Below are 21,258 nucleotides of genomic sequence, written 5' to 3' on the forward strand. Positions count from 1 at the left end.
GAACCCAGTGTTTTATGGACCATCATTCATTTTAATACATTCAATTGGGAAACCACAAGAGCCGAATGGGAATACGTTTTCATAGTCAGTTTTCTACCTACTATTGTTTTTGTTTTCTTGTTTTAATTACATCTTGACACAATGTGTTTCAAAAAATGCTGTGTCAGCTGTTGAAGAGGACAAATAAGCTTGAATATAAAACGCTAAAACCGTTACTGTTTTGTGCCAGATATTCTTTAAACATCTGTTGTTTAAAATAATCCCAAACAGGGATGCAGTGATATCAAAATTCACAATGTAACACATCACTTTACTAGGCAAATCCAAGTTCACTGGTAAACTATGGACCAAGTGTGCTTTTGGCGGACGATCAAGTTTGAGATGCACCAAACTGCTAAAACAAAGTGACTCACTGAAGGTTAAATCAAGCACAGCATATGTTTTTAAGATATAGTGTACACTTGCATTGTTATCGATTTTTTTAGTCCTTTTTTTTCTTAAAATAAGCTAAATTATGTGCAACAAATGCGATAGCCTAGATTACATGCCGCCACTCTGACTGGTTTCTATATTAAGGGGCCGAGCTGAACAGCATCTACTGAGTAATTCACTTACTATTGAAAAGTACCTCATACAACCACACTTAATAAAATACTGAACTATCCCTTTAATAATAAGCTTCAAGCATAATACCTGAATGGCAGACTATTTCATTCTGGCAGGTTAGCTGAGCGGCATCTCCTATGGGTAATTTACTTGCTATTGACAAGTACTTCATACAACCCCACTTCAAAAATTCTGAAGTAGCCCTTTAATATTAAGCTTCAAGCATAATACCTGAATGGCAAACTATTTCATTCGAGCAGTTAGAGCCTGCATTGTACATATGCAGAATTCAAGTTTAGTTCCTAAAAGTCTGAGCTAATTTAGCACCTAGCATGCTTTAGTTTCCCTCACTCATACACAGCTAATCCTCACTATTTATTAAGGCATGGCCTCTTTAATGATGAAGACAAATGAGCTCATTATTAGGTGTTTGCTTGTGCGTGTAAGAGTGTGTTTTTGTGTGGGTTTTCATGTGCACATGAAACAGCCGCTCTCCTGCAGGTTCTGATGTGTGTGTGATTTTGAGTGTTTGCGTGTGATAAGTGCTTGTGAGTGTGTGTATGCAAATTCTAACCTTTACCTTGTCTCATGAGGTTAATTGCTTCATTTAGCCTTAGTTGTTGATTGTTTAACACTTAACGGTCTTCTCTTTCTTTCTTGACTGGGTGTGTGGGTGTACCTTTTTTGTGTGTTCTCGTCCATGAGTGTTTCATCCTGTGAAATATAGCCTCATGATCACTGCAATTTGAGCAGGGAAAGGGGAAGGACCTACCTGCTACTTAATGGTAATTATATTAGGGGTCCATATGGCGCAGTGTACAATGACATGCATTTAATTTCTCATTATTTGAAGCTATTATCAGATGTTGTTCATTTGCTAAGCATATGAGCGTGAGGCTTTCATGGACATGAAACATTGAGAGAAAGTGTCCCCACTACAAAAAGTAATTGACGCTTAATTATATTTTCATCTAAAGAGATCATTTAGGAATACATTCACAGCTAATGGTGTGTTTATTAGCAGAGTCATGCATGTGAATTGTGGAATAATTAGTCTGAGAAGGTGGGGTGGGGGAGGTTGTCTGAAAAGCACATAGCAGATTATAGCTGTGCATACCAAGTAGGTTGCAGTTCTGATACCGGACATTAGGGGGTGCTTAAAGACAGGGGGCAAATGAATGCAGGACTCTATGCAATACTAAGAAGTGTCAAGCACCAGTGAAACTTTTTTCAGACAGAACCCTTTCTATGAATCCCTCCAACTTTATTTATCATCAATTGGTCACAATGTCACCATACAAAACCAACTTCCAACTTGAAACCGCAGAGGAATGTGATTTTTTGATACGCACATACATCCAATAACAAAATTAAATACAATTGTTTTATAAAATAAACAGGGCAGAGGGAAAAAAAGACACATTAAGTAATATTAAGACATGCAGTGACAAATATAAAAAATAGACATTTTCTTTATTTTTCTGTACAAACATACATGGACACATATAAATATATAGAAGTAAAAAAGAGTGTATTTTTAAAATACAAAGGTCAAATTGTACAGTTACATTCCATTTTAACAAAACAGAGACATAGCACAATATTCAAGTGAGTTTGCCTTTTCCCACAGACACTGTACATATTGTACACTGTAATAGCAGAAATCAGATCACACAACTGTTGGTTTCTCCCCGTGGAGTCTGTTCACGCCGCTGTAAACATTACAAATGAAGAAAGGAGTACAGTTTCTGTTGGAGAATTTCCTTTTGAAATCTCTCAGACGAATTTCAGAGAGATTGTAATAACAACTGAGCAATCTGTTCTTGGAGAGCTCGCTTTGATGTCTTTAAGTCACCTCAATCACAACTTCAGTGGATGGTTTTACTTTCTCTGAGTCTCTCAGCACTGAGCAGAGAAGAGGTTATTTGGTAAAATATACAAGACGAGCATTACAGTGAACAAGAAACAGTCTTAATAAAGCTGATATATGTTGGCACAAAGAACAAGCAGTCGCCAGGATGATGTGAAATGTGAAATCATGCTTTGCGTTCTCTCTCTTTTTCTCTCTAGTTCTGTCTGACGTCCTGCAGAAGTTTGTTGATCTCATGAACTAACTCGCTAGCATCCATGTTGGCCTCCTGGCGGCTCTCGCTGCGCTTGGCACCCTGGTGACCCTGATGGAAGACACCATCAAAGTCATCCTCCTCAAAATTCTCTGGGATTTCCTCCATGGCTGGCAGCCATTTGAGGTGTGGTGGCTGTCCATTGGTCGGGGTGGAACTGGAGGTGGTTGAAGAAGATGAGGAAACATGATTGGCTGCCACAGATCCATTTCCAGGATTTAAATAGTGGGTATTGGCTGCCCATGCAGCAACACCTGGGGGGTAAGCAGAACCTTTCCCACCTGGCAACAAACCTCTCCGGTTGTCCTGAGGAACAGCGTTGTTACTATGGTTACCAGCAATGTTTCCATTCCGCGTGCTTCCTCTCTCAGCGGTTGATGAGGATGAAGGCGGGCTCGTTTCAGTGCATTCTGTGTATGAGTCTACATTAGGGGGGAGGAGGCGCTGGAATACAGAGTTCATCTCTGTGAGGAGGGAGCCAGCCCCTCCTCCAGATGCACAAGCATCACTTCCTCCTCCTGAAACAACTCCCCCAGCCCCCGCCTCCTCACCGCACTCTTTGCCAAAAGTGGAGAAACTCTTACGGCGCTCCGAGTCAACGGAGGACTGGTCATCGTCAGTCACCGGGGGCTGCTGTGAGGACTCCTCCCCGGGGATGTACATGTTGTTGCGATAGTCAGAGGAGGAGGCAGGTGAAGAGAGAGGGGGCATCCAGCACTGGTCAGAGTGTCCGAGGATGCGACATTCATCTGTGCACAGTCTCATAGCTGAAAGGGGAAAAAAGGAGATAAAAAGGGAGAGTCAGGAGAAGTTATGATATAAGCCAGAAGAAACCAAATAATAAAAAAAAGAGATACACTGCAAAACACCTGGGATTTTGAAAACTCTTACACTTAGTTGTGATAAAAATCTGTGTTGCTGTGGTAGAAACAAATATACTCAAATAATGAGCCATAAGCCATGTTTTAAGCATGGGAACAGGGGAAAGAATACTGGAGATGGTGACAAACCACTCTTATTTGGACAGCATATGAACACTCCATTTACAACCCATATTAAATATTCAATATGGTCGTGCTTTAGTCTTTCATTTATATCAAAATCACAGCTCAGCTGGGACATGATTAGTTTTCTTTTCCTATTCCTGCATAGAAGATCAGATTGGTGACATTTACAGCTTACAGCATTCATATCCAGGTAATACACAGGATGAAAAGAGCCATAGGAACTAGATAATGAACTAATAACTGTAAGTTGCCACCCAAATAGCATCACAGACAGTTGTTAATGTAATAATTGGCTGATGTGCCAAGCATGTCCATATCTCTCGAATACATCGCTGAGGCGAGGATTTACTTGTTTTCATCGTATCCAGCATGAAAAGCCAAATTTGCCCATCTAAATAGAAAAATCTAAACAAATTAAATCTATTGAAGAGAAACAGGGATAATCCTCCCTCTCGGCCCATTATCTCCTTCCTCTCCCCTGTTTTCATATTAGCATAAAAGATACAGGAAGGGAAGGGGAGGGAGCAAGTTTGCAACTCCTCCAAGTCTTTCTAAAAGGGAGAAGAAAAGGCAAGACAGAAACATGGCCCATGTCCACTACCACCCCTCCCTTCTGTTCATCTCAATAAAGATAGAGAATACATTAACAGGTATGGAAAAAAAGAGATGCTGAGGAGCTTTTAGGCGTGAAGAAAGGAGTGAGAGAGGGACAGAGTATATGCACGAGTGAGTTAGAGAGAGAGACAGAGAGAGTGAGAATAACATCATTCTAAAAGCAATTACTATGAATTCTCCTCAGTTCAGACATGAAAGTGCACCACTGTCACTCACCAAGGGGGGAAAAGAGAAAGAAAAGAAAAAGAGGGAAGGGGAAAAAACAGCACACTGAGACGCATACCGATGAGTGACAGGCGACTCATCTCCGCTCCAGGGAGGGTTTTACAGACACGACTCTAACTTAGGGGCAGATAACACACACACACACAACCACACACAGCCACACAAACAGCCAGACACACTGTAACCTCTCTCAGTGTGATAACGAGCGTGGAAATGAGGGCTGTGAGGAAGAATGGGGCTGAGTACAATGGTGATTATGTTGGCAGCAGGGTAAATGGAGTGGCTGTATAGGCAGGTGTACAGACAAATAATGGGCTGTGGTCCGGTGCTGTCCATGGTGCTGAATTTGTCAGACAGGAGATACATTAGAGAGCTGGGTGAGGCCAGGTCAAATCACTACTAATTCACTTGAGTGTATCGCCTCAGAGTCTCAAACCCAGACACAAACCATCCAAAAAGATGATTTGAAGACTTCACAAGATTTGATTGTTCTGAGGTGGGGTACATTTTGCTGAAGTGATAATTGAATGTGAGTTTCTGCTATGGAGGATGTAAACTGAGTAAAGCCTTTGTAAGGATGTTTTAAATCATGGTAAGTTCAGGTGGTTTTACTGAGAGCTCACCTGGGTGGAGTCGATGATGCATTTCAAGTTGTATCAGATCAGAAAAGCCCTCCCCCAGCAGCAGTCTGTCCACAGGAGATTCCCGGCCCATATCACAATCACTGTCCCCCGCCTCGCTGTCCCCACGGCCACTGTCCTTCAGGCTGAACTTGTCCATGTCTTGTAATGCATACCTAAGAGAGGGTTTAAAGAAAACATTACAAACACATACTCATCAATTGGTCAGAGATACTGTTTCAAATTGTGGAGCCTCTTGAATCATTCAAATATCAAGACAAGGCTTAACCCATCACTACTTCATGCAAGGAGATCCATTCAACAAATCTATCCCAACAGCAACTAGGGGCATCAATAAATCTGTAATCTGTAAGATCATAAGGCGATATCCTGATGAGAGTAATGATGGATGCACACTTTACAATTTCAACCATTTCTTTGAGAAGTAAACAAAATTGTTGTGACATTTAGACAAATGATCTGTATACTTCTGAACTGAATGACTTGGTATGATTAAAAAAACTTGAAAATGGATAAAGAAACATTTACACGCCGTCAAATCATGATCTTCAAAGAACCAACCAACTGACAGAAAACAGTTCACAACAGGTTGTTGCAACATGTAATACACAATGAACATTAAGTGACTTAAAAAATAAACAAAGGGTATTTTTCTAAGGGCAGATTTGGGAGGAAAACTGAGGGATAGGGGTAAATTACCTGTAGCTGCGGGAGTATTTGTTGCCACGGAAACTGGGTCTGGGCTGGTACTGGCCCTGATGGAGCATGGACAGAAGCTGTGAGACTTGCTACATCCAAAAATAACAAAAAAATAAAAAATAAAAAAAATAAAAAAACAGAAAAAGGGGGGGGATGAATAACAGATGGGAAATTAAGGAGGGAGAAAAAAAGAGACAACACAGAAGACAAAATAATGGATGAGTAAACACAAAATGGATGATGGAAAGGCTGCTACAAATGGATGAGACAAAATGGATGATGTTAAAAACAAAAATGGGGGGATTTCTAGATGAATATGGAGATGTACGACTGAGGGATGAGTAATGGTCATGATGGTGAAGTAATGATGACAGGGTGTAAACAAGGTAAAGACAAAGACACATCTAGAATCATCAACAGTTTTAATGAGAGTCCAATTGAACTACAGGGCAGTGTTGATTAAGTCACTGTCACAGAACCTGGTGTGTGTGTGTGTGTGTGTGTGTGAGAAAGAGAGAGTGAAATAGACTGAGTGAGAGAGAAAATTTGGAAAGGGGCTGTGCAAACAAATACATTTTTTAAATTTTTTTGAAAAGGATTTTCTTTCGTATGTGTGTGTGTGCATGTGTGTGTGTGCGTGTGTGTGTGTGTGTGCGTGTGCGTGTGCGTGTGCATGTGTGTGTGCTCTCACCTCCACTGGGGGAGTTGCGTGTGCCAGTTCCAGTGCAAAGCTCTCTGGAATGTGATTGGACGAGATGGTCACTAGGCTGTTTAGAGACTGGTGGCTGTGGTGATTCTGCCTGCTCCCGATCTGAGCCCGGTCCATGGGGGGTGTGGACGAAGGCGACCTGTGATGAGCTCTGATGGGCAGCGTACCGTTCACTGTGGGAACCAGGGTGATATCACCTTTGTGGATTTGACGGGAGGGTTTCTTGGGGTGGTGTGAGTGGGTCAGCTCGGTCACCCGGCAGTTGTAAGAGTTTCTTGTGTCTTTCTTCTCCCTGTTACAGCGAGCAGCAAACACCACCATGATGACCAGGAGCAGGGCGCAGATCGCCCCCAGAGAGATGATGATTATCAGGGATGCATCGAGAGCAGACTCTCCCTGATCCATCACCTGCACGTGGTTCTCTAAGTTCTCATAAAGGGTAAGTTTAAGCACCGCCTTAGCACTGAGGCTCTCCCTCCCCTGATCCCGTACCATCACTGTCAGCTCGGCATGCTCATGGGGGAAGTTCTCCAAGCTTGCATTGGCATGGATCTCACATGTTCTAGGATCAATAAGAAAGAAGCCCTCCTCGTTGCCACTGACAAGGGAGCAAATAAGCTCAGCGTTGACCCCTGTGTCCCGATCAGTCGCCCTGACCATGGTCACCAAATGTCCAGCCTCAGTGAACTTTGACGCAGGGACGTCAGCAGTGAAGTTCCATAGCTGGGGGACTACAATCACTGGAGGATTGTCATTCTCATCCAGAATATTCAGAATAACTGTGGAGTTGCTGAGCAGCGGTGGTTTCCCTGAATCTTTAGCTTGAACAACAAAGGAGATGCGACTCACATCCTCACGATCAAAAGTTCTCAGGGCATAGATGGCTCCATTAGAGGGGTCAATGGTGACATAGGTTGAGATGGAGCTCCCATGAACAGAGTTCTCCAGGATGGAGTAGCTCACCTGTCCATTGGCATCGAGGTCAGGGTCAGTGGCTAAGATGGAAGTCAGATATGCTCCTGGGGCGTTGTTTTCTGATTTAAAGATCTCATATCGCCCCTTCTCAAAACGTGGTGGGTTGTCATTCTCATCAGTGACATGCACAGTGAAGTGTTTGACAGTTGAGAGGCTCGGGGTCCCCTTATCCTCTGCCACCACTGTCAGACTGAACTCTGACCTCTTCTCTCGGTCTAAAGACACGTTAGTCAAAATCATGTAGTTGTTCTCGTACGTCTTCTGCAGTTTGAAATATCCTTGACCGTGAAGTTTACACTCAACTTCTCCATTCAAAGCAGAGTCCAAGTCCTCCACCCTCACCAAAGCTACAAACGTGTCCAGAGGAGAAGCTTCAGATATATAGGCTGCGTCCCCATTCCCCTGTGAGGACATGAGGTTGATGCTTATGTCTGGTTTGTTGTCGTTCACGTCCACCACTTTCACCAGGATCTTGCAGTGAGCTGGCATGGAGTTCGGACCCATGTCTTGCGCTTGAACATCAATATCGTAAGAGTTAACAGTCTCATAGTCCACACGCCTGACGAGGGTCAGGTGACCGCTGTCGGGGTTAATTCTGAATGTCTCCATTATTTTGGGGGACACGTGACTGCTGAACGAGTAGACTATTTTGGCGTTTGTCCCGTCGTCCACGTCAGTGGCGTTTAAGTCAATTAGCAGAGTGCCAACAGGTGAGTTTTCTGGGAGATTTATGACATAGGACGACTTGTCAAAAATCGGGCTGTTGTCATTTGAGTCAGCAACATTGATTTTGAGTAGGGTTGAACCCGTCCTCGGGGGAACGCCCCTGTCAGAGGCCGTGTACTGAAGTTCATAACCGGAGCGCACCTCTCGGTCCAGCTCCCTGAGCACCACCAGCTCTGCGTATTTGGCACCGTCAGTCCTGGATTGGATGTCAATCTTGAAGAAGTTGTTGGGCTCTAAGGCATACGTGTAGAGTGAGTTCTCTCCGACGTCGGGGTCCGTGGCACTGTCCAAGGGAATGCGCGCTCCCACGGCTGCGCTCTCGGAGATCTCAATGGGGATGACGGCGCGGGCAAACTGGGGTGCGTTATCGTTGATGTCTAACACTTCCACCTCGACGTGAAATAGCTGCAGGTGCTCAGTAGGGAGTGTCAGCACATCAAATTGAATGGAACAGTTCAGATTCTTTTCGCAGAGTTTCTCACGGTCAATTTTGGTCCTGATGCTGATTTCGCCGTCCTGCTCGCGCAGCGCGAGGAAAGACGAGCTCCCTCTTTGCATTGCTCTAAAGCGGAGCGACACCGAGCTCGGAAGTTTTGCCACGACATCAGCCACATCGTCTCTCAAACGGGCGATAACTGTGCCCACCTTCTGCTCCTCGTAAATCTGATATTTCAATGTCTTACCGGAGACGTGTTGTGTTGCCAGCGCCAAAAGAGCAAAAACTTTCCACATTCTTGTCAGTGGTAGTCCTTTCATTCCTCCTGTTTGCATTTTGTATAAGCAACAAACGGATCTTAAAAAAAAAAAAAAAAGCTCCAAAAGGCAGTATAGGTCGATTCCAGCTTTAACTTGCTATGGGCTGTGCTCCGTCAACCAGCAGATGCATCGCTTTATCAGCGAAAAACAAAAAAAACAAAAATAAATTCGACTGTGAAATGAAAGCTGGCTAAAGTTGCATTTATGCCCATAAAAGCATCCCAATTTCCTTCTGTCTGTCCTTCACTGTCAGGTAGATCTGTTGCGCGCATCCAGTGTGCGGGAGAAGCAGATGCAACTGAAATCTGTGCGCCTTTCTCCCTCTCCTCGCTGTGTCTGCTCTCTTCCTCTCCCTCTCTCCGTTTGAGGTGCCTCTGCACATAGACTTGCCCAAAATAGCCCGCCTCCAACCAACTATAGTAGTACACAAGCCCCGGCCCCCCTTTTCACATCCCGAGGAAGACAAACGCTTCTTAAATCAAAAGCTGGCTGGTGGCCACTCAAAGTACAAGAGGAGAAGCGAAGGAGGCGAAAAGAGGGGAGGAAGAAGAGAAAGTAGGGGATCAAAACCCCGCCCTGTGGGGGTTCACTCTGCCCACTTTTCTGAGTAACGACCATGCCCCTACAATGGACAGGAGGGAAAATAAACTGAAGAAGAAAACATTCATTCAAGCTTCCCCTTTTCATTCGTGTAAAAGCAGGGGAAGGTTTACGAGTTCCTCGCTTCAGGTCTGTTCTCCCCAGACTACATGGAACCACGGAGAGTCTGAATTATCATTTGACTGATCCAAGACATAGCCCCCTTAATCACCAGCTTTACCAAGAACTTTATTAGGCACACTTTAATATATACCAAAACCCAGCTATAAGCAGATGTCACCAATCACTCATCCGACACAGTTACGCGCTGCATGCCATGGCTTTAAATGCAGTAAACCTAGCCTACTTTTTCAAGACTTTTGTTCCCTTCCTTTTCAAGTGGCAGCTGACTACCTCCCTCCCAATGCGCAGACAAACGGGGGTAAATATTTTGAGCTTTCACATGTATTTTTTTGGTCATCTTTGGCTGTCTAGGGGGGGAGTTAAGCCGGCTAAACTGTGTGGCGAATCGCGCAGAAAGAGAGCCGGACTCTAATGAATGCCTTTAAAGAGTTGGTCACGCCGAAGAACAGCTCTGTTCTCGTGCACAAATGTGTTCAGCATCACTTTCAACTCCCCGCAGGACGAGTATAACGAGCAGAGCATCCGAAACACCAGTTTGGGCAGGCATCTAATTCCCCTGGAATAAAAATGAATCGTATTTGTGTCAAAGCGCATGGATGAGAAAAAAGAGAAACAGAGACATTTTAAGAGAGAGACACAGATAGCGAGGGAGAGATAGAGAAAGAGAGAGAGTGTGTGCGTGTGTGTGTGTGTGTGTGTGTGTGAAAGAGAGATATGATTTAACGAACGTGCACAACTGGGACTGTACATTTTGGAGACCATCTGGCGCGGTTTGTTTGGCACCAGGTCCCGGCGATAATGGCCGACCAAATAAGACGGAGACCCGAACCTCATACCACAGTGTGGAAATAGTTGTCTTTGGGGGATTGTAGAGTACCAAACAGCTTCTTTGGATCCTATTACACTATTTAGACTTTTGCCTTATGGTTCTGGTGTGCATGGTATTCCAGCAACAGGTTTTTTAAACCCTCATAAATATTGAAATCAAATATTATAGCACAAGTTGAAGATGAGGGACGATAACCCCACGAGCTTCCTCTGAAGAAACAAACAAAAACACAAAGCGTCACGCTCACTGATGTCTGACTTTAAGTTATCACGTGTCGAATAGTTTTACTAGTCTATAAATTACCTTAAGGCATAGATAGATACCAAATAAAAAAAAACTGATTAATAATTTACCACCAGCTGCTACTGACTGTCTGCATGAGGAATGTAAAAAAAAAATACATCTCAAGACTTGAAGATGTTATCCATTTGAACCAGGTCAGTCAGTGTGGGCTGATCTGTTTAAAGCGTAGCATCTGCACCGCTTCCAACGCTTTCTGCGCATTTGTCTGAAAACAATAACTTATTAAATATTCCAAACGTGCATGGACATCAACCAGAAGCTCCCTTCTTAAAAGCCTGAGCCCCGAAAAGGCAGAAAACCTTTATTCCCGCTCAACGTGTCTATTCATCGCCTGAGCCATGTCTGCAAAATGTTTGCATTCACTCCCTCTTTTTGCACATCTTTCACTATAGTGCGCTTCTTATTTAAACAGGTTTGATACGGGCACCCGGCATTTCCATAGCTCCAAATGTTCACAATGCAGTAATGCAATTATTCCCTGCGTCCCAGAGAAGCTAATCACATTTGGAGAACAAAGTCAGCTCCGGAGTTTATGGAAGAAGAGAGGAAAAGAAAAAAAGACAGAGTGGAGGGGGGTGGGGTGAACTGGGGTTTTAAACACTGCAGAGAATAAAACAATTAATGTATGGGGGGGTATAATCTAAGTAAAAAGCAGATGGAGACTTAATACATTTAGGCACGCTACATAACCAGAGGAGCCAAACAAACATGGCCTTTGTAGTGTTTAAGAACAGCAATAATTAAGTTTAGAAAATATTCATGCTCTGTGTAGCAGGTGCAGAGATGGCGGTATGTCTGTGGGATTTAGGAGGTTTTTGCCTCCAGCTCCCCAAAGATACTTTTATTGATCCAAAGGCGGCTCTGAGGCCCTGATCGGTGCCTCTCCTCAAATGCACGCGATCAGCACTAAACAAAACAAACAGCTCCAGCGGCTTGGTGCAGCTCTCTACATCTCTGCCGATGTGTGTCGGGCCTTGTAGCCATAAAGTGATAGTGTGAATTAAACGTCTGTCGCAAACATTCATGGCAATCTTGACAATGCCCCCCCGCCCTCCACCGAATCAATAAGCTCAGCAGGTGGAGTGGTCACAGTGACGCACCTCCGGACCCGGGTTCAGAGGAATGCTTGTGTGCGCGCGTGTGTGTGCACGCGGATTGCTGGTGGTCATGGTTGTAAAGGCACGCGAGCATCTGTCGCCTCGTCTGCCCGCTCATTGTCACTTATTCAATTAGCAGCGATTTGGTAGATTCCATTCCGGAGGGGAGGAGTAGAAGCAGAGAGGTTGGGAGTTTGCTTTCACTGCTGCTGGAGGGAGAGTTTATACCTCCCCCTACACACACACACACACGCACACACACACACACGCACCATGCACCCCATCAGTGAAATGATTGTTATTCATGCGAGGCTCTTCCCTACCCCCCCTCCCATGCTTTCACCAGGGGTTCATAGAGCTTTATGACTTTATGACTCGTTGGCCACCATTGTGTGTGTGTGTGTGTGTGTGTGTGTGTGTGTGTGTGCATCTGTAGAAGCTGACAAAAAAGGGTGCACTGCCTTGTTCTTGCTCACAGTGCATGTGGTGATCACACTCAGGGCGCAGCATATTGCAAGCGATGTCAACAGTTGGGCGACAAATTTATAGCCCCAGCAGAACTATGGGGGCAAAGAAAGAATGTGTCTGGTCACATTAAAAGTGTTCGCGTTACTGCACTGCTCCGCTACTCCGTCAGCCAGCACCCCATGAAAAGAACAGGCTGTTATTACTTTTTTTTGCAGACTTTACTGACTTATGCGGTAGGAGAGGTGTATAAAATATTCATACCTCTCCTCCTGCAAGACCAGTACAAAGCGTCATTTTCACTCCGGCATGGATACACTGTATGGTTGACCAATGCATTTCTGTTCTATTCTCCTCTTGAAGCCAGGTGTGACTGGGAGTTTGTGAACTGTCAGTGCTTTGCTTTGAGGTTTGGCTGTTAAATTCCCCCATTAGAAACTTCCATTCTATCCCGTTTCACTCAGTCCTAGGATGTTTCTATTGCGTTTTTGTGGAATACTGACTGTTTCTAATAATTTTATTATAAGTAATTATTTCTTATGGCCTCATTTGTACCCTGTGATTCATACCCAGCTGACTTTATGTGTATACACACACACACACACACACACACACACACACACACACACACACACACACACACACACACACACACACACACACACACACACACACACACACACACACACACACACACACACACACACACACACACAGGCCAGCACACACCTTATCTGACTGAATGGCATTGACAGCGAGGTGCTTTGCCCCACCAAGACATGGCACAGACAAACACAAAGGCTTCACAAACAATCAGCACCACAGCACTCAGGACTGTACCCCCCCCCCCCTCTTAACTGTATATTTAAGTCAAGCTCAGATTTATATTTTTGAGGAAACAAACTTACTTTCTATTCTCATTCTTAAGAGAATTGCATTGCCTGTGTGGTAAATAATGGAAATTAAAGGACTGTCATAACAGAATGACACTGTTCAGACATATAGATTAGGTTTTCTTTTTTGTTTTCTTGTTTTGTTTTTATTATTGTCATTTCCTGTTTCATTTTGTTACTTACTCTTCTCTCTGTGTTCCAGATCCTGCTTCTAAGGTTTCCCGCATTGTGTGTCAGTCTGGCACTGATCGATTTCACCTGTGTCTTGTTGTCCCCTGATTGTCTGTGTATTTAATCCCTATGTGTCCTCCCTCATGTTGCCACTTCATTGTGTTTTTCCTCAAATTAACTGTGTCCATGTGTTTTTCCCCCACATAGTTCTTGTGTTTGACTTTTGACCGTTCCTTTTGCCTGCTCTTTTGGACTACATGTGTATTGAACCGAACTGAATAAACCTTCCTTTTGTACTCTACCCTGTGGAGTCTTGCTTTTGAATCTTTTTGAGTGTGTCTTTGTTTCACACATCTGCAGGTTGAATTATTTGCTCTGTGTTAAATTACATTATTTGTGCTTAAAAAAACTGTTAATACATAAATGTTGGTCCCACTACGAGTGGCTGAAATAGGGAATTATTAAAGGAACACTTTCGAGATGCAGCAAAGGTCGGACTCTGCACGTCTCACAGGTGTGTTAAAAGAGCCTTTCTGTGCACTTGACATATACTAAAGTGAATTCTTGCAGAATATATGTTTAAGGTACATTTAGTGTTTATGCATAATATGTATAGTATGAAGATTTATTGTCAACAAACTTTTTGAAAAAAAAACAACTAATACATTCAGAAAACAAGCCTCTAGGAAATGAACTTCAACAGCAACCATGCCTCGCTACAATTCATTTATAAGGAACACCATGTTGTATTTTTGAAGGATGACCGAAGTATACATGATCATTGCCACCAGAGCTACAGTACAACCTACATCTCTGAGGTCTCTATTGATCTGTATTCAACTTAATCTGACATGAAAACAAATGTTAAACGAACTCTTATAAATATATAAAAATATAAAATTCATGAGCAACAAAGCACCAAGTTTCAGTCTTTTCTCTGAACGTTTTAGTCTACTGGAAGTAATGTAAAAACATTTTCATTATCTCAAACATAGTAGTATTTCAATCAGGAGAGCCTTCAATAAGGAAGAACAATTATTTATTCAATATTTAAGGAAATAAATGTGCAATGTCTTTGGGGATTAGACTCCATCATGACGACTTCATGTACTAGGAGGGGTAATGAGGCCGACTGCAGGATGGGATACCCCCCTGTAGAGTCTAGACACTGGTGGTGGTGATAGAAGAATATAGGATGGGATGAGGAGTGGGTTTCTGAGGCGGTATCTAAACTCTGCTGAGCTGGAATAGAGGTGACTGTGGCAATGGAGGGTTTCAGCGATCGCATTGAAATGACAAACTGACTGTGGATGAGAGAGAACCGATTTTAAAATGTGATTGCAGCACACCGTAGCCACCTTGTAACTGCCTTGAAAAGTCTGACTCCAACAATATCAAATAAGCCCAAAAAAATCAACTTAAACGACATGATCACATGATGTTTTTTTGGAGGGGCTATAAAAACCTTTGAACTGCAGAGTAATTACATCGAGATGAGATAACTTTGCATCAATTAAGTCTGACATAGCAACAAACAAACATTTTACTGGAATTACATTGTGAATATGGGCATCACAGTGTGTGTGTGTGTGTGTGTGTGTGTGTGTGTGTGTGTGTGTGTGTGTGTGTGTGTGTGTGTGTGTGTGTGTGTGTGTGTGTGTGTGTGTGTGTGTTGATGTATGTGGGTGTGTAGAGGGGATGGGGACTGACTACTTGTCTTTGTTTGTTTTTTTACTGTGCTAGTAAAAGCAAACCTGGCAGGATTAATTCCTTACTAATCTTTAATGCTTAAAAGCTTTTAGATTATCAAAAATAAGTAAAATGCATTCAAGTTGTTTTTAGGATGTAACACAAAGTCAAAGTTGGTTATTTAATAGATACCATGGCAACAATAATTGAAGTCCTATGCACCCAATATTGGGTACTTTCTTGTTTTCAATGAACAAAAATGGCATGAAAACTACTGCACGCTGTCTGGTACTGAACTTAGAGACTGAATCGTTTTGATTTGATCAAAAAGTACTAATGTGGAACATTTTGACCAGATGGGGTAAAAGCTTTAATTGGCTCATTTGTGTAATGAGTAATGAGGAGTTATGGTTATAGCAATAGTGCAGAGTTGGCTTAGGCTTCCAGGGAGGGTCCCAATGGGGTTTCTTTTCATGGGGCCCAGAAATCCTTGCAATACCCCTCTTTGTGAACATAAGTGTGTCCACACATGGTGAGTGCAGCATGAGCCTGGATAGGGTTTTAAGATCATGTTGGCTACTTTATCTTTTTCATGATTCCACTGTGCTCCTCGATCTCACACATGAACTCGGTGATGAAATATATTTTGTAGCTGATATGTTTCATATTTGTAGATTGCGGTTCATGAATTAATAAGTTATTAAAAACTGGAGCTTTGAATGAATAATTCCTCACATTTGGAAGCATGCTTATTTACTAGAGTTAGATGAGAGCATCGGTGTAAGTCTTAAATCGGTCCATTTAATTAAGCCAAATGCAGTGGACAGTAATCCTAGTTTTTAAGACTGAAAATGAGGTGAAAAAAAGCTCTGTCCAATTGTTAAATACTGAAGTCTCTGGTTGCCTGGCAACTGCATGACAAAACTTCCATCAGTTATCGCACCTGTCCACATGGACAGTACTCATAGTGCCCTTTTTTATTCAATGTGCTGTGACACTACATGTCACTTTCACCCATGACAACACACATTCCCATACTGATGCCCATTCATTGTCTGGCACAAAAATAAATGTAAACAGAAAATTTAACTATTGTTTGCGTATATCTTATCGAGGATTTGACAGATGTTTTGGTCAATATAACAAAACCCTCAATAAAGGAGTTCATTATACAAAATGTCAAAATGTTCCTCAAACAATCTTGTGTATTGTTATTGACTGAATCCTCAGAGATTTGATTGTTCTGCTTAAAGTTTGAAATTTCATTCTCATTTGATATTGATTCAGAGCAATCGCACTCCACATCCCACCAAGACAGTCTCTGATATCTGTGGACATGGTGTTGATGTATAAAAAACCTTTCTTTAGTCATCAGTTGTTCCTTTTTTGAAAGAGGAGGGTCTTTACAAAATAAAATTGAAATATATTGAGGCAATGTAAATTGCAAATGTATATTAATTAGGATGGCTCCTATCCCTTCTCCACTCCCCTGTCAGAGTCACCTTGAATTAATGCAGAAAACTGAGTTAGGGCCTATTAGTCTGAGTAAGTGCTTTCACATGTAAGACACACCAACCAGCCCCCGTGTGTGTGTTAGAGTGTCTACCCAGGACTGTGTTTCCTCTTGTGTCGATGTGCTGTGAGCTGGTGTTGTGTGTTTGATTGACATGTTGTTGATTTGTTGGGGACTGCCTTTTCCCCGATACGATGCCTGTCTACAGCCGATGACTGACAGCTAATTTGTGGTCCAGAGATTAGTGTTTTAGAAAAGGAACTTTTTCAGAGACACGCCACATCCAACCTGAATTGGTCCCATTTGGTGCCATTTCTTTGACAGAATGGTGTGTGTCAGGCCAGTAATGAGGACAGGCCAAGCTTTTCCACATGAAGGCGGCCATCATCCTTGAGATATGGTTTTGAAACACACAGTGACAGCTGCTTTTGTACATGTCACTAAGCATGTGTTAACAGTATCAGAACATTTTCATCACTTCTGATTGATGCATGGGCAGAGTTTAGCATCAGTGTGGTTATTTTAATGAACTTGTAATGAGGTTGAGGTCATGAGTGTTTTGCTGCAGACTTAAGAAATCAAAGACCTTTGCGGGTTTATCCATCGCATTTGAATGAGGAAATGTTAGATTGGAAGTAACAGCGTGTTAAAGAAGTAGAACAAATAGGGGACGGCAGCCACAGAGCAAACTGCCTAACTCGAAGCAGATATCACAGGAGCACACACACACACACACACACACACATACACACACACACACACACAGACTCAAATACAAGCACAACCACAACGTAACTAGCTCCGGAGACTTTCTGGCACACACCAGACCCCGATGGGTGTGGGAGGAAACCAAGCTCAGGGAAAGTGCTGCAGCCCTGCCTGGTCTGTGTTACACAAAGCCCCTGTTGTTCCCCCTGCAAACAAATCCTAACAACTTGGATTGATTAGAGGTAAAAAAAAACATGAGCTGTAATAACACAGACCAATACTTGGGCTGCTCTGTTCAGAGCCCAGACATCCATAAAACCTGTCTGTGTGTGTGTGTGTGTGTTCAAGTAGGTGTGCATTTGGTCAAGTGTGTGTGTGTGTGTGTGTGTGTGTGTGTGTGTGTGTGTGTGTGTTCAAGTAGATGTGCATTTGGTCAAGTGTGTGTGTGTCTGTGTATGTGTATGTGTGTGTGTGTGTGTGTGTGTGTGTGTGTGTGTGTGTGTGTGTGTGTGTGTACACACATGGGAAGCGATTTACTTGTGAGGGGTTAGGCCCTCGCTAGAGTGTTACATGTTTAAGTGTCCCCCGGTGACCCACTTCCTGGGGTTGCACCAGATTTACGGTTCCTGAGGTTCTGAGAGCTGGCAGCTGTGGAATGGGGGAATGGATTGGGGGTCATGATAAAGAGGAGTGGAAAGGGCTGAAGGAGCAAGGGAACGAAGCAGGAGAGGGATGATGAAGTGACGGGAGCGTGGAAAGGTGGAGGCACAAGTTGAAATATGTTGGAGCCTGATAAAGGGCCTGGATGAAGGGAAGAAGATGCCGAGGCAGAGGAAGGGGGGAGGGAGAAAGGGCTGTGGAAAGTAGAAGGAGAAAGTAGCTGTTGAATGGGGAGCGTGGAGGGGGAAAGGTAGCGGGAGGGGGGAAAGGAGGTTAGGCGAGAGCGTGGAATGAGACGCAGGGGGGAAACAGGCGTCAGGAGAAGAGGAAAGAAGGGATGTGTGGGAGGGAGAGGCATGGAGCAAAAAATAAAAAGTAAATGGCGACTTTTTCAGTGGACCCCCCCTGGTCCCTCAGATGTTCATGATTAAAACCTCTTGCTCTAATTCAAACACTCCTCATTTCTCACCTTTGTTTAATGAAAACACAACTTTGGATTGTTTGACAGCCTTGAGAATTCTGGGAAGCCTCTGTTCTTATGTGTGCCTGTGTTTGCAGTATGTACGCGTGTGTGTGTGTGTGTGTGTGTGTGTGTGTGTGTGTGTGTGTGTGAGAGAGAGAAGGAGAGAGCATGCACAATTTGAGTATCCATTAGTTATCCTGCACCTTGGATTCGAGAAGGAAAAAAAAAAGACCTTGGGAAAGGTTATACAAAGTAGGGAGATAAAGTGGATTTAGACAATCATTTCTTCTGTGGGATGCAGAAACAGGAACAAATTGGCCACATATTTCACAAGCTGTTGGACTCTATTGAGGAATGCTTAACATGGTGTTTCAAGTTTATGCAGGGGGGATTTGGGACAGAATCCAAACAGCGAAAAAAAGCAAATGCTCAATCAACTCATCAGGCAGTGAGGTGCAGAAAGAGAGAGAGAGACAGAGAGAGGAGGAGGACTCGTAACAGATGACTGGAGAGGCAGAACAGAAATATGAAATTGACAAAATGTGATAAAGTTGACTAAAAGGATGATGGATTGAATAAAAGATGGAGAGAGAAATGACATTTCATGGGGTGTATCCAATTTTGGGCAATTTGACTCCTCATTCTCTCGACAATTAAGGTGAATTCTAACGCGGCTCATTTGGATTCATCAGTTTTATCCCCTTACATGAGTGTGTTCACATCAGTGCATGAATTACATTACTGTCTGGCTATTGTCAATCACACACACACAGAAATGGAAAACATTATCCTTCAAAACATGCCATTTACAAACTGAACGGACAGGTTATTCAATCTAATAAACCTGGACAGCCATTCATTTGAATCAGTTTGATACAGTAACGGTTTTATAAAGAGACAACAGGAGGATTATATGTTAAAAAATACCATACTTGTTTTATATGCGACATGATTGGAGTTGTAGCAGAAAACACATTGGATATAATAATGAGTAATGCAAGAATAAGAATAATGTACGATGAGTCATTGAGATGAATTTGTATTCTGCTTTAAAAGCATTCTCAGCAGAAATGAAATGTTCATCACCATCACTAATCATCGCACGAGTCTTGTCAAGTCTTCATCACTCCTAGGCTGTAATTATTTGCTCCTCTCGGCTAACAAGCAATTAATTCACATCAGAGGTTTCTCCTGCACAGGAAGCAAAAAAAAAAAAAAACATTAATGGCAAGGAAGCTCTCTCATGGTTTGAGTTTTTCCACAAACTCCGATACAAGAGAGAAAACAAAAACATGTTGCTGAAGTGTGAGCCGTCACTCCCAAGGGCCTCATCAAAGGCAGGCGTAGGAGAGGAGGAAGAGATCGCCATGATCGTGGACACAAACACAGAGAGATGCAAATAAGGTTGTTCTGAATCACACTCACAAAACCGAAATCCAGAAAACATGGAAGCAATACAAGTCCATTTTGTTGATTACAATGCCCTTAAAATTGTTCTTCTTTAAACACCAATTAAACAAGCATCCATCATAATTAGCCAAATGAATTCCCACATGCACAACATCATCATCAACAGCATGCTTTTGTTCACGCTTGATTACTTTTATATATACCAATAGCTACCTTGCATTTAACATCTTTTCTCCTCAGCGAGCAGACAAGAGGCAGCCTCGGAGGGATGCTAGCTTTCATCTGTAATAAAAACAAGACAGGACACAGGGTGCTAGTGTGCTAATCAATAACCATTATCACAACTTCTCACCTGCTCCTAGACTTGTGTGACGGCTGCTCAGGGTCTGATGATTTATTCTGAGGAGATGCACCATAATGACTCATATGATTGAAAGACCTGAGAAATGGAAATACAGTTCTGCAAAATAATTCTTTAGAGGAATAGTGTGTGGCAGGGACATGACAGGCATTTTGAGGGAAAGTGGCTCAATTTATATATATTTAAAAAACAAAAACAGTGTTGCCATACCTACTGGATTGTCTCCAGGCAGCCATGCTAATGTTGGAACCCTATTTATTTTTGATGATTTGAAGAGAAAGCACATAGCAATGGTCAATATAATGGTTCTGTTCTTCTTCAAATCATAATCACTTCTATATTGAACAAGAAATATGGAGCAAAAATACAGTGCTATTTTCAAAACTGTCTTAACGTTCTTTAAAATGAACAATTGTCAGAACTGTTAAAAGGGACAAAACATCTCTATTGGATGTCACTATTGGTGACTGTACTGGATGTCTGCAAAATGTCAAATTTCACAGAAAACGAGTGGTTGTGTCAGTAAACTCATCATGTCATTGTGTGAGCCGTGCTGGTCAAAATGTGTCTGCTTTTTACACATTTTTTCACAGCTTTTTAGATTCAAAATGAGGTACAGAGAAAACCTCCATACTGTACAATACAGCAGTACATCTAAAGATCAGTACATGTATTCAGTAAACCTGTTAACCATGTGCTACATGTGCTGTATACAGAAAATTCAACATTTGTTTTTTCATGTAAAGTCACAAAATGTTACCCATGTGTTCCTAGTTCATTACTATCAGCAGGTAGCTCAATTGCCAATTTAGCTTACCACACACATCTGAGTTTGTTTATGAAATATATATTTATGTCTGACCAATTCCAGTTACTAAATGGACCATTTGA

The 21,258-nt window shown here is 42.6% G+C and overlaps 1 protein-coding gene across 2 annotated transcripts; it reads right to left on the reverse strand.

The window, feature by feature from the left end:
• Positions 1-2,060: 2,060 nt before the first annotated feature.
• Positions 2,061-9,605, reverse strand: LOC109989816 (protocadherin-18). Of its 2 annotated transcripts, none has more exons than XM_020641699.3 (4): positions 6,608-9,605; positions 5,917-6,005; positions 5,200-5,372; positions 2,061-3,496 (listed from the first exon to the last, which is right to left on the reverse strand). In XM_020641699.3, the coding sequence occupies exons 1-4, from the start codon at positions 9,095-9,097 to the stop codon at positions 2,673-2,675; spliced, it is 3,576 nt and encodes a 1,191-aa protein (XP_020497355.1). In that variant the 5' UTR covers positions 9,098-9,605; the 3' UTR covers positions 2,061-2,672. The 2 variants fall into 2 exon arrangements, with proteins under 2 accessions (XP_020497355.1, XP_020497356.1); XM_020641700.3 differs by having other exon boundaries at positions 5,917-5,972; positions 6,608-9,602.
• Between the last annotated feature and the right edge of the window lie 11,653 nt (positions 9,606-21,258).

This window comes from Labrus bergylta, chromosome 1 (genome assembly GCF_963930695.1).
Source record: "Labrus bergylta chromosome 1, fLabBer1.1, whole genome shotgun sequence".
NCBI classification, from domain to species: Eukaryota; Metazoa; Chordata; class Actinopteri; order Labriformes; family Labridae; genus Labrus; species Labrus bergylta.